At 44.2% G+C, this 14,197-nt stretch overlaps 1 protein-coding gene across 5 annotated transcripts in view; it reads right to left on the bottom strand.

The window, feature by feature from the left end:
* Positions 1-14,197, bottom strand: part of EEF2K (eukaryotic elongation factor 2 kinase) — a 47,033-nt gene that overhangs the window by 23,619 nt on the left and 9,217 nt on the right. For 3 of the 5 annotated variants that reach the window (XM_080981037.1, XM_080981033.1, XM_080981034.1), the window contains exons 2-6: positions 14,059-14,172; positions 9,204-9,513; positions 7,682-7,732; positions 6,431-6,531; positions 1,278-1,338 (exon numbers count right to left, since the gene is read on the bottom strand). In XM_080981037.1, the coding sequence (XP_080837163.1) occupies positions 1,278-1,338; positions 6,431-6,531; positions 7,682-7,732; positions 9,204-9,449 (459 nt within the window). In that variant the 5' untranslated portion in view covers positions 9,450-9,513; positions 14,059-14,172. The remainder of the gene's footprint in view (positions 1-1,277; positions 1,339-6,430; positions 6,532-7,681; positions 7,733-9,203; positions 9,514-14,058; positions 14,173-14,197) is intronic. The other 2 variants (XM_080981035.1, XM_080981036.1) reach the window with 2 other exon arrangements.

Genomic DNA, 14,197 nt, shown 5'->3' with positions numbered 1-14,197 from the left:
GCCATTTGCAACTGTAAAGAACATCCCAGCCCATAATGAAAGAGCAATATAAAAATCAAACGATGTGAAAACAGGCTCATCAAGCAAAAAACCCGCCCTGAACTAGGTTACTTTACTGTATTTTAAATTTACTGGGAGGGCAAGAAAGAACTAAAGTGGGAGTTAATGGCTTCTTTTCATAGCATTCTGTAATATGTAGACAGCGCCTTTTATCTTAAGCATGAGTTAAGCCCTAGAAGGGGTACACTTATTTTTTATCGTAGCTCACAAACAGAAGCTTTATAATTGCTTTGGAGGTTGAACTGCAGGCTAGAATTGGTGGGAAGGAAGCAGTGAGTGTGTCCCCCCCCCAATCCAATTCTTCCCAGCAAGTATCCCCCTCAAGATGCTATTAATTCCCAGATGTTATTAATTCACTTTCACCCTTAACTGGGCTCTGAGATGGGAAGGTGATCTGAGAGGAAAAACCATGGGAAGGCATTTATTTGCTTGAGAAAATTAGCCGGTGTGGGAAGGGTTAAGCATCCCAGTCAAAACAGGTAATGCACAGATTTACTCCAAGCAATAAAGGTCCAGAGGGAATTTGCAGGCCAAGTACTGAGACTCGGAAATAGACTCGGCAGGTGAGAGACAGGAGACTACTGCCCTCCCCAGCCAAAAAGGGGCAAACTCCCTGTTGAATATAAATGGGTGTATCAATACCCAGAGTTTTCTGTGGAAAAGTATTTTCAGAATGGAGCAGTCTGAAGCAACAACAATCTCAGTACAAACTCCCGTTTATTTATTTACTGGATTTATTCCACACTTTTCCTCCAAGGAGCTCAAAGCGGTAAACACATTTCTCTTCATTCCCATGTTATCCTCACAACCCTGTGAGGTAGGTTAAGCTAAGAGATAGTGACTGGCCCAAGCTCCAAATGGCCAAGAGGGAATTCGAACCTGGGTCTCCCTGATCCTAGTCCAACACTCTAACCATTACACAACACTGTGGAGGTTGTTAAATGGCTAGAAAAGGAGTAGGGGAGACTCAGGCATGTGTCTTCACTCAGCCATAATGCTCACCAGGTAACCTTGGGCCAATCACTAACTCTTCGCCCAATCTAACCTTGCAGGGCTGTTTTGAGGATAAAGCAGGGGGGCTAATATGTATCCTGGAGGAAGAGCAGGACTTTTAAAATGCCATAAATAAATAAACTCGCCGACAATCCCCCGCCGTCGTGGGGCTGCCTCCATTAAGGCAGGTGGGACCGGAAGCCAAGAATTTGCGAAGTTCTCACCTGTGAAGCCATTTTGATCAGAACCTCATCCTCGACCCACTCTCCAGTAACAGCATTGTATCTGCCAAGTAAGAAACAACATGGGTCTGATAGTTAAAAATCACCAAGGAAGAAAAAGAAACTATTATTTGTTTTAACCACACTGCCAGGCTTTAAATGGAGAGGGTCTGCTTTTCGCTTTTGAATTTCCCACAGTGCCCCAGTGTGATGTTACATCAGGGGCATTGTGGGAAATTAATAATAATAATAATAATAATAAATTTTTATTTATACCTCGGCCTTCCCAGTTCAAAAACCGGGCTCAGGGTGGCTAACAACAAATTTAAAACACTTTAAAACACTTAATTATAAAAGCAGCATAAAATAGGGTATAAAAACACGAATAACAATAAAATTCAAAAATCAAAAATCAATTCGATAATCCCCAGGGCTAGCTGGCTGAATTGGTCCTACTTGGGCCAGCGAGGAGGTCAGTGGAGAATTAGCTGTGGGGTCTCAGAGTGGGTGATCTTCATAAAAGAGGAGGGGGAGGGAAGGGAAGGGAAATAAAAGATCAGGCTGAATTCAAATTAAAGGCCAGGCGGAATAGCTCTGTCTTACAGGCCTGACGGAAGGAGGTTAAATCCTGAAGGGCCCTAGTCTCAGGGGAGTGAGCATTCCACCAGGTCGGAGCCATCACTGAAAAGGCCCTGGCCCTGATGGATAGTCTGACTTCCTTAGGACCCAGGACCTCTAAACTATGGTTATTCATGGATCTTAAGGTCCTCTGCGGGGCATACCAGGAGAGGCGGTCCCATAGATACGAGGGCCCTAAGCCACAAAAGGCTTTAAAGGTCAAGACCAGCACCTTGAACCTGACCCTATACTCCACCGGGAGCCAGTGCAGCTGGAAAAGCACTGGGTGAATCTGCTCCCATGGCAGGGACCCCGTGAGGAGCCTCGCTGCAGCATTCTGCACCTGCTGGAGTTTGTGGGACAGTTTCAAGGGCAGCCCCACGTAGAGCGAATTACAGTAGTCAACAAAAATTAAGAACACAAGAAGAGCCCTCATGGGTCAGATTGATGGCTCACAGAATCCGGTATCCTACTTTCTACAGTGTCCAACCAGACACTTCTTGGGAAACCCACAGAGAGTGGAAGAGAAATGTCCCTGTTCTTGTCTCACGTCTCCCAAACAAAGCTGGCTGGAAGGTCTGGGAGAGAGAAAAAAATGCTAAAGACATGAGTCAGTCGTGGGTTAGTCTAGAGGCTGGAGAGTGCTGTCTGCTGGCGGCTGGCCTGCTAGTGTGAATAAGCAAGAGCAGTACAGAAACAAAGAGGGACAAATGAAAATGGGACTAAGTATACAAGTGGCAAATAATTCAGACATGCCCTTAGGTACAGCCACATGCCACTGTTTTAAGGGCAGGAGCAGCAATTTTTCCTTGGCAGGCTGCCTAGCAAAACTGCTATTTCACTTTCTACCAAGTCATTTGGCCTATTGGGATATTATCTGTGTACCCCACCCAAGGGAGTTATGCGTGTTTACATATTAATATATACATATATACTTTGGAAGATAACCTTCTGGAGGTAGGGGTCAAAGTAGAAGTAATAACGAATCGTTCGCTGTTTGTTTGTTTATTTCGATACACTTACGCTATATTTCAAGACAAAAAACAAGCCCTTTCAAGGAGCCTCACAGAAACAACATCAAGCAATTTAAACACACACATAACACAACATTAAAAATGAAAAACATCAGTTTTTTTAAATTGACAGAAACATATTTGTGCTCATCATTTGAGGCCCTTCTCCATGTTCTCCCTTCAAAGGAGATTTATGGCAACACAAGAAGGGGCTTTTCGGTGGTGGCTCCCTGCTTGTGAAATGCCCCCCCCCCGGCTTGCCTGGAACCCTCTTTAGCTAGTTTTAGGAGCCGGGGGGGGGGGGAGAGGAGTTTTACCCAGGTTTCCACCCCCTCGTTTGAGGCATCTGTAAGTATTTGTGGCCTCTTTGGTTGGAACAGGATAAAACAAATAGACGTGTTTGTTAGATTTTTGTTGATTCTGTTTATCATAATTGGTTTTAGTATTCCTGTTGTGTTTGTAAATCAATTTGACTCATTTTTGCGAGTAAATCAGCTACTAAATATATATAACAACAACTCTGAAGGGAAGAATGCAATTCTGTTTTCCTCTCAGTGAAATAAAATTCAACAGATGGAAGCTGAGAGAGAAAACAATATTTGGCTATACAAACCACTGCCCACTTTCAACACCCTTAATCACTGTTTGGCTGAACAAGAAACAAAGATTTTAGGGGTTCCCTCCCCCCCACCTCCCTCCGACTGTGAAGGGGAGAACAACATTCTTGCTTTAGTTGTGTGATTTCACTGCGGGTTTTCTTTTATCACAAACTGGTCGCTTCACATTCAGCTGAAACAGCAATGTTGCCAGAGACAGATAGCCATCATCTGCATATCTTTGGCACCAGCTAGGGAGAAACGCTGTCTCTTTCTGTCCTTAAAACTTCTGCAGAGCTACATGTGACTGTGCATAAGGGTTTGGGAACGCGCACTACACAATACTTGAAATAGTTTCTACTTTCTCTTGTAAATACAAGAATGTGGATTATTTTTTCCTTTAAAGGATCAGCACAGCAAACACCATCAGACGTGCTGAGACCAGGCCTCCGTGAGCACATTTAAAGCACATTCCCACCCCCTTAAGAATCCTGGAAACTCTGGTTTGTTAAGGGAGCTGAGAATTGTAGCTCTGTGAAGGGTAAAAACTATAGTTTCTAGGATTTGGGTGTGTGTATGCGTGTGCGTGCTTTAAATTAGCTTTTAAATGTATAGTGTGGAGGCAGCTACAATCTGGCTTATGTGCAATTCTGTACATGTGGATTCACATGTTGCTTATCATTACACGCTATGCAACACACATGAAGCGCATGTGAAACTGGAGGAACTGGTCTGTGTTATTAACTTGTGAATTGCCTTTCAGGTGAGTCTCATACCACAAATTTATTATTATTAACATTTATATACCGCCCTATGCCCACAGGTCTCATTGAGGTTCACAGGACAAAATCACAATATAAAAACACAAAATATACAATCAAAATAAAAACAAGAACAACCCAATAACAACACCCCCCCCCAAATACCAGAGAGGGAAAATAGAATTTAAAACACACATGCACAATATTTGTAATAAAACATATAAAAATAAGCACCCATCAGGTATCGTCGATTAAAAGATCAATTTAACTGTCTTTCAAATCAAAACATTTTAGCCATTGTTTTTCCCCCAACTGCAACCATTCACAGAAGCTCCTTTATCCTGTGGAGGCCTCTATGAAGAGGTACTAGGAGGCAATTTTCTATTATTCCCCCTTCCTTCCACAGCCCTTGCCCCCATTCCCAAATCTGATCCAAGGGTTGGGGGAAATCTTGGGACAGCATTTGGTGGCGGCAGGGGAGGTGGCATTGAGGGCTGCAACATAAAGTAGTTTAAAATACAGTATGAAACAATGGAAGTTTGAAAAACAGTACAGAATAAACACCTAAGGTGGATACTTTTTCATCCAGCTGGAAACCCTTGTCGAAACAAAAGTGTTTTCATGTGCTTATAATATTTTATGGAGGGATTACAGATTTCCATATAGCTGCATGACTGGTTTTCCTGAGGTTTTTGTTTATAATGGAAAGGGGGTTTCAGATTAAGCAAAGGACTGACATGACCTGGGAAGAAGGGTGTGTCCAACACTTTCCTTAAAGTCGCGCAGGAGACCATTTATCAGCCAATGTATTTCAAATATTACAGTATCTGTCTTTTTCTGCAGAGACTGCGATTCAAGATCTTTTTAATAGGAAAAGAGAGCTATAATAATTGAAATGTGTTGGGCAACAATCTATTTCTGACAGTTTTCTTCCACCTTTCCTCATGTAATCCTGCCATAAGATGCTTAGCTGAACTCATTTCACACCCAGCGAATGCACACTTCAGATGTGCATTATGTACAGCATGTTCCGATGAGCTTGTCTGCCCAGCAGGAACGCACACAAGTCAGAGGTCAGTTCTGCTCTGCGCACGCCTGAACTGGTCCTTTTTTAAAGGTTTACATTCTGGCTGTGCGTAGCAGAGGAGCACGCACACCCGAGAGAAAGCAAACACTATTTTAAGAACGGCACAGCGCGTTACTAAGAGGCCCAACTATTTATAGCTTTGCATAAAAGCATGTTGGAAGCTTTCTTCCTTATGAAGATTTAATTCCTAAGACAACACCAATGAGCTCACAATTGTAGCTTGGGACAAAGAAGAAAAAGATAAGATTTGGAGAATCAAAAATCAGGATACGTGCAAGACAAGGGGTGAGGCAGGGGGCGGTAATGGACAAGCCACACGGACTCTGGATTACCAGCTTAACTCCGGTTCAGATAAAGGTTACCTAAACTGTTGGTTGGTATTTATTTTAAAAACCTCCAATGGAAGTTAATAAAAAAATGTGAAATAGAACAGAACACCCGCAAGCAAGAACCTATCAGGACATATAGGCAAGAGCCATAAATACAACAACTAATTAAAAGGAGTAATGTGGTTATTGCCCATTATGTTTAACCTATTTGCACATCAATCAGCAGCAAGCCTCTTAACGTCTTCCTGATCACATATTTTTCCTCTTAGGGTGCCACTAAAAAGTCCATGCACACGGGGAGAGAGAGATATTAATATTTGCCTATGCTTCAAGATGCTTCAAGATGGACTATTTTGAAAAAGAAACAAACCCCTTTGACACATAGCCCTGCCCTGCCAGTGCCGGCTCAGCCGTTGGGCAGGGTGAAGTCACTGCCTCAGGCTGCCCGCCTGCAGGTCTCCCGCCTGGCCTGCGAACTCTGCCAACAGCAGAGAAGTGATGCTGCAAATCGGCACCAATTTCGGGCAACATTGTGCCCATTTGGGGCGAGATCTTGCCCGAAATCGCACAAGATTTTGTAGAGCAAAAAAATAAAAATAAATCTCATGTGATTTGGGGCAAGATCTCACCCAAAATAGGCAAGATCTTGTATGAAATCTGTGCCACCATTGGTGGATGTGCCCCTATCCCCCACCCAAGCCCAGAGGGGCACACATGCAACATCAGTAATAGAAGCAGAAGTGCCTACAAACCTGTAACGTGTTGCGTTTTCCGTTTCAATGTCCTCCAGATGAAATTCTGCCCATGGGTCAGGCATGTGCTTGGCTTTCTCAATGGCATGCTTCCAGGCTTGCTGCAGAAGTTGAAAAGTGTTGAGTTATTCACAAAAGGCCGTCAGAGATAATGCACAATCATTGATCTCCCATCGTACTTTTGGACCTCAGTCTTGCAAAGGGAAGCACACAGGGAGAGCCCTGAAAACGGTTTGTCTGCGGATATTTGTCTGCAGACACAAGTCTCGTGGGCCAGCCTGTACATTTGGACATGTTTGGGAAAAACCACACCTGCCTGCACTACTCTGACATCACATCATATATATATATATATAAATTATATGACATCAAGGAGTGGGGAGGTAAATATGTGTAAGGATTTACTGGTTCAGGCCAACGGCCCTCCGTTGGATGCATTTTGCTTTTAAATTTTTCTTTTAAAAAACATATATTATTTATGATTTTCAATTTTATACATTTCAATAATTTTACAGTCATTTCAACATTTCAAAACTTGACTTCCTTCCCCCTCTTTCTGCGGTTCCTTAAATGTATTTTTAATATTTTCTGCCTATCCAAATTAACTTAATTTGCTCAAAAAATGATAATCAACATGAAAGCCAAGACTGAACTCGTGTTTTTCTTTTAATGCAAAGTTATTTTCTTTTACAACAAAATATTTTGGGAGTACGTCACTGTCTCAGCTGGTGCCCCTTGACCGCTAATCTCAGCCAGATTCATCCTTTCTTTGGATCTGCTCAGGCATTCCTAGTCTTATTTTTTAATGTCCCAGTGATACAGTCAAACTCAAACATGCTCTTGAGGAAAAAGTAAGGGCGGGGGGGGGGGGGGGCGGGGAGAACACAAAACAAGCTACATATAATCAAACTGAGAAGCAAAAGCCGCTTGAAAATGAACCAAAAATCCCAGCTCACCACATGAAGCAAAAGGCATGTTAGTATGTAAAGGATGCAGATGAATATTACAACTCCAGACAAATGGCTGTTTCATTCTCCATGACACTCAGCCCAACCCTGTGCACAAAATGTGCGTATTAGTGAAAATGCTTATGTGAGGGGAAACGGCATACAAAACTGTGTTTATTGAGAGAACTGTGCATAAAGCTGCATATGATTTTTCTGGAAATGGTGGGATTTGGGTTTTAAACCACTCGCCCACCTCAAACAAGAAATTTATTTTAAAATGTTACTGCATTCATTTTTGACCTACCCGGCTATGGTCAACGGCAGAGCCATGCTTAGATTGCTGCTGAGTGCCATTCTAAAGGACATACATGAAAACAATTACAGTAAGCATGTAGAACAGAGCAAAATAGCATTTAAATGAAAGTCACTTTTCAAGACAATCGACACATCCATTGTGCTTGGTGAAAGTTTTTGAAAGCCAGTTTTTCTACGCTACCTTTCATCTGATCCACCAATGCAGCCTGGGTCCACTACGGTTTTAAATTGGATGGGGGACCGCGTGCTGAGATTCCTGCACTGCAGGGGATTGTGACCAGATGACCTTTGGGATCCATTCCAACTCTACAATTCTATGATCATCTAGAATACAATCCTGCTCACTTCTCTTTCAACTGGTGTTCCTCTCCTCTGCTTCCTAACAACCTTTCACTGACAGACATCTAACTTCTGGCCCACAGTGATACTTCTTAAGAAACATCAGTGGCAACATCCCATTGTGAAATAGTTATATGGAAGCTAACTGCAAGGGCCAGAGTTTTCAAAGGGGTCACACAGCAATTATGTTTGCTGCACACAGAGTGGTGTTTTTCAGGGGTAAACACAGTAAACTTGTCCATGTCCCTCTGACATCAGAAGGAAGAGAGACGGCAGTGGAAGGCAGGGCCTTTTCAGCTATGGCACCCTAGCTGGGAAAACAGCTTCCCTGAGAGGTTTGCCAGATATACCAGGTGAATACCCATTTTACCTGCCAATACCTTTTGGCTTTACCTTTTTTTTATGCTGCTTTTATGAAACAGCCTGCTGCAACTAGTTATGCTTTTATTTATTGTGACTCTTGTAGCTTTTTGTTGCTTCACATCCCACACAGAGAGCAATGGCTGAAGAGTACGTAATACATTGTTATCACGGAAAGTAATTAGAATTGAAAATGGAGAGTTGCCAATAATTATTATAATAATGGAGGCCTTAGGACCAAAGCCAGCTCAACAAGGGCTGCAGTTCAGGCGGCATGATGTTTTGCTGAGGTGGCACACAGCCTTGATAGACTGTGTAGTTCTGAGGGAGTTTTCCTTTGTATGCTTGCTTGGATGCCTCCCTGCTATGTACAAGGCCTGGAGATAGAGAAAGACATGTCTGTACCTTTCTCTTCAAATTATACATTGCCTTCCGTTCAGTTTCCTCAGCAAAGTATTACCAGGATTTATTTTCTCTATGGACTCCGTCTGCGTTATTTAACAGACTTTGCCAACAATTGTGGTCATCATCAACTGCAGCTCCACAACCTGTGTCTTCTGGGTATTTACAAACACACAAGCCTGCTCTGTGCCAAATTTTTACCACTTCACACTTCGGTCTACGCACAGGAAATGAGCAAATTGGTCTAAAGGGGTGGGCCATTGTCTTGAGAGCAGCTACAGGTCTGGGCAAAATGCACGCAAGTTGTACATCACGGTAGTTAGTGACAAGAAACAAAGCAGGGGAAGAAAGTTTTGACCTCATGCCAGCCCAGGAAAAGCCAGGAAAGAGAGAGACTGTTGTGGACTAACCTTGATGTCAAAAGAACTCCTAGGAGAAGCGCTGGATGAATACAGCTCATTTTTCATCAAGTTGGTGTAATAGTTGCTGACTTTGTCACCAGCTGCCTTGTTTGCAACAGGGTCATCTGTTATCGGGCAGATATAGTAATTATCTTCATCCTCGCTATCGGTGTCGTGGTAATTCCCAGAGACTGCTTTCGCTGGCTTGGTGTTATCGAAGCATTCCATGTGAAAGATAAGGTCTTCTTCCGCCATACTGGTGGGAGAGTGGCTTTGCTCGTGTGGGGGTTGAAGTAGCCAGTATTACAAATGAAGGAACCTAAGGAAGGGAAAGGCGGGAGATCAATACCTGAATTAACAGGGGGGGGGGGAATGGGTCAGTATGTAGGAATCTTTAGGCTTTACATTTGTTCATTTAATAAAAGTTACATGCCGCTTGGTTGTAAAAACAAAACAAACCCTGAATAAACCTGAAAGCAGTTTGCAAAAAAAGAATAAAACAAAACCATCAGTAAAAAGTAAGAAACAGCTGTTTTAAGACATTTAATAAAAATCAATTATAAACTAACAACCAATTAAAACACACAACGTTCTACGTATCTCCATTTTAGCAGTGGTTTCAACGGAAACCAATTCCCATCCCAGTGTAAGGCGCTGTGGGAACATGCCTTCCTCCAGGAAATGAACCATCAGGAGCTCACTTCAAGCTCCCTATTCCTCCTTTGAAGCCACAGCAGTAACCGCCCCATACCTGACCTCGCATATGGCACCAGGTGCGGGGGCGAGTGGCTGCGGTTTGGTGAAAATGGCCCTGAAGGCCAACACGATGCTGACAGTTCTTAGGAGACTCCTATTCTAAGGTTACCATATTTTTTTTTCAATGAATCCGGGGACACTTTGCAACTTCAATGGATTCTGTATGAGGACTGTACCGGGAAACGGGGATGTCTAGTAACCTTATCCTATTCCCCTCCCAAGGCACCAATTCCCAGAGTGATTTAAGAATCAATCCCTCTTCGCAGGGAACCCTGGGAACTGCCGCTCTGAAAGGGGTTTGGGTTTTTTTGGAAGGAAAGCCCTGTTTTGGGGGGTTCAGGTTTACGTTTTTGAGCTTTTTTTAGGGGAGCCAAAGTTCTTGAGCTTCTTTGGGGAGAGCCAGTGATCTACTACAGAAGTCCAGTGATCTACCAGTAGATCACGATCTACCTGTTGGAAATGCCTGCTTTAGAGTATGGGTCAGTAAACTAAGGCCCACGGGCCAGATGAGGCCCAATTGCCTTCTGGATCCAGCCCGCGGATGGTTTGGGAATCGCCACATGGATCGCCAGCATACGTGTTTTCCCCCTCTCCCTCCTTTGGCACCGCCGCCTCCTCCCTCCCTCCTCCTGGCTTCTCCCCGCCCTGCCTAGAGAAGGAAGGGGGCTGGGCTTTGTTGGTGCCAGCAGCAACAGTGCTCAAGTGGCCGCCATTTTAAGCTGCCCCTCTCTAGAGCCCTTTCGTGCGCCGCTCATCGTCCCGCTGCCACCGCCAGCCCCTGCCGCTCGCAAGACACAGGTAAGCAGCCACCGGGGCTTGTCCGGTGCTGTGGAGAAGGGAGGGGAGAGTCAGTTGAGGGGGTGGCTTATAGTCCGGCCCCCCACAAGGTCTGAGGGACAGTGAACCGGCCCCCTGCTGAAAAAGTTTGCTGACCCCTGGTAGAGTCTAGACAATATTGAGCTGGATAGACCAATGGCCTGACTTTGTAGGAGGCAGCTTCCTATGTGTCTATCTGTAGCTCTGCACACTCTCTATACTAGCTGATGCTCTAGACCATAGCCTGAGGACCACATATGGTCCTCAATATCTTTTTTGGGGTGGCCTTTGGCAACATTTGATTGTCCCTGCCTGCAGCCCTCATCCTGCCTTCCCAAAGCCAGGTAAACAAGGTGGTGGGCTTTGGGAAGGAGACGGGAGGGCTCTAGAATCCTGCCACGGCCTCCTGCCTCCTTCCCAAAGACCGCTCCCTCACTTAACCAGCCCTGGGAAGGTAGCATGAGGACTCAGGGAGGGGGGAACGTCTAATTTTGGCCTTGCTCACCCCCAAAGCAGTGTGCGGCCCGTGGGTTCTATGTCAAAGTATTCTTGTGACCCACGTGGTATGGAAAGGTAGGCTGCCCTGTTTCAGGTGTACCAGGTTAGCATTAATTGGAAGAAAAATGCCGTTTTTCACACGCCACTGAGTTGCATCCAGCTAAGTTCCTCTCCGAGTAGACCCATTGAAATTAACGAGGCGAGGCAGCCTTTGGGCTGGGAGAGGTTCGCACACCAATATATGTCTTTTTAAAATTACGCTGAGGAAAGGAGTTAGTGAAATCAGCCTAGTGTGTGAAAACAGCTGCATTCTGTTTGTGGCGTTCCTTTAAAGATTTGGGCGGTTCCCGTGGTGGTTAATAAAACAATGAGACGGTTTGAATGTTGCTTTTATCGCAGAGTGCAGTTCCTGAGCCAACGAAGATCTCTCGTTTCTCTTTGCTGCCGTTTCTTCATTCATTATGTGGGGGAGAACAGGTGAAGTTACCTGCAAGCTCAGGCTTGTGGCGCTCCATCCTAACCTGGAGAAATATCCCAGATCCTGGATAAATATGAAGTGTCTTCTTGTTGAGGCCTGTATTCCCAGGTGGGGTAGCAGTTTACCTTCCTGGGAGGCAGAAATGGCTGAAGCAGAGGTCTTCTCAGCAATGGAGAAGGCATGCCTTGCCTCACCCACCAACCAGAGACGATACAGGCCGTATGCATGGAATTTGTCTCCTACCTCCTGGCTTGAAAAAAGCACCCTGGCCATATCCACATTATTAATTTAAAGCAGTGTTATGCGACTTTAAACTGTCACAGCTTCCCCTAAAGCAGAGGTCAGCAAACTTTTTCAGCAAGGGGTTGATCCACTGTCCCTCAGACCTTGTGGTGGGCCGGACTATAAGCCACCCCCTCAACCGACTCTCCCCTCCCTTCTCCACAGCACCGGAGGAGCCCCTGTAAAAACACCAGGCAGGCCCCACAAATAACCCAGAGAAGCATTTTAAATAAAAGCACACTTTCTACTCATGTAAAAACATGCTGATTCTCGGACCGTCCGCAGGCCGGATTTAGAAGGCGATTTGGCCGGATTCGGCCCCTGGGCCTTAGTTTGCCTACCCATGCTCTACACACCATCTGGTAGTGGCTTTGCAGGGCATCAGGCAGGATTCTCTCCCAGCCCCTTAACTGGACATACCTGGGACTTCCTGCGTACAAAATCAGATGACCCATGGCTAAGCTACAGCCCTTCTCTATGGCTATAGTTGTGTCTTAGATGAATTCCACATATACCGTAGAGGCATGCTTCCATCATTTAAAAACACGAGACTTTCCTTAGCCTTTTTTTCAGCTAACTTCTGATCTGGTTTCCTCCCCCTCCGGTTCCATGCCTTTATTTCACTCTCATTTTATGAGATTGCAAGCCTGAGGGCAGGGTGATGTAATTCTACCTTCTCTATGGCGCCTGGTAAATAATACATCTCATCATCATTGTTTCTGAGCAGAACTCGTTTTTAAAAAGGTTGGGGAAGATTTGGGGTGGGTGGGTGGAGCTTAAACGCTTACTTGCAAAAGGCTAAATTGTGCAAAGCATCCAGAAATTTCTCAATCCAACTCTCTTGGGAAGGGACCTCGCCGCAACTCTTTCCAGCTGAGCAACTGGTCCAATTAGTGCCAGCACTTTGGTGGGTGTTTATCCAAGACATTTCAAACTCATCAAACCTAGTCTGAGGGTAAATCGCTCCCTCTATTTCCCATGTCCAGGCTGCACATGCCAAAATTTGCACAGCCAAAATGCCACCACCTACAGACATAAAAGAACCCTTAGGTGGAAACCCCAAGATTTTCAGAAGTACAATAAATTATTAGCCGGGGGGGAGGGAGGGGAGGAATCTAACAGGAGGGTGACTTCCCCAAACAGTCCGATGAGGGCTAGGCATGCTCAGTGGGTACAGAAAACTGTCTTGAGTGGTGAATGGAACACTAGGTGGAAAGGGAATGGAATCAATGGAGTATTGTGGAGGGGGTTATAGCTGGCTGGCTGGCTACAGAAGCACATTTTGTTGAAGACCATCAGTACTCTACACATGAAACATATCTGAACAAACAACAAAGACACATCCTCAAACTGATTCCATACTGTGTCTCTGATTAGCAACTGGTATTTCTTCTAGAAATGAAAGGCGGAATTATTAATTGTTTTAATCTATCTATTTACTAACTTGCTCTGTAACATTTACACAGCACTCGGATGTAAAAAAACAACAACCTAAAAATGGTTTGCAAAAAGATAAAGTGCTAACATGGAGAAAAATCCACAAACATAATTTATTTTATTTTAAAATGAAATTTTATTGAATTTTTACAGTTTTATATTCAATCAGACAACACAATGTAACATTTATCATACAAAAGAAAAAAGAAGCGCCCCCCCCCTTCTCGTGACTTCCCTCAACTTCCCCTTCTGGTTCTTTAAAGATTTACTGCTTTTGCTTAATTATTATCTTATTTTTATGTTCTTATACCTTAATGCTCTTGCACACACAACCATACTTTAAGGCATACAAAAGTTAAAATACTAAAACAGATTAGAATAACTTAGCTTTCTAAACATCTGGGTCGTCTTGTCAAAGCAAGAATTTTTTTCATCAATGACTCCCAGGTTGCTTGGTGCAAAAGCAAGGTACTGCCTTAAAGAGACCTTTCCGTTTTATCTCAGATGAGGAAACCCAGGCACAGAGACTAGTTTGCTGAAGATCCACGCAGTGAATTCACCCTACAGTTAAAGTCAATAAGAAGGAAAGGCGCTTACCTATGGTGGATCAACTTCCGGCAGCAGAAGTTGAACGCAAGCCTCCTCACGTGGCAGGAATGGAGTGAGGCAGAAGGCCACAGAGAAGTACCAGCAGTTGTAAAAACTATAACCCTGTAGGTAAAGGAGAAAAATGCCC

The sequence above is a fragment of the Podarcis pityusensis genome (genome assembly GCF_964106645.2).
Source record: "Podarcis pityusensis genome assembly, chromosome: 14".
Lineage (NCBI taxonomy): Eukaryota > Metazoa > Chordata > Lepidosauria > Squamata > Lacertidae > Podarcis > Podarcis pityusensis.
Note: the sequence above shows the minus strand (reverse complement) of the source record. Positions and strands in the feature narration are given on the sequence as shown.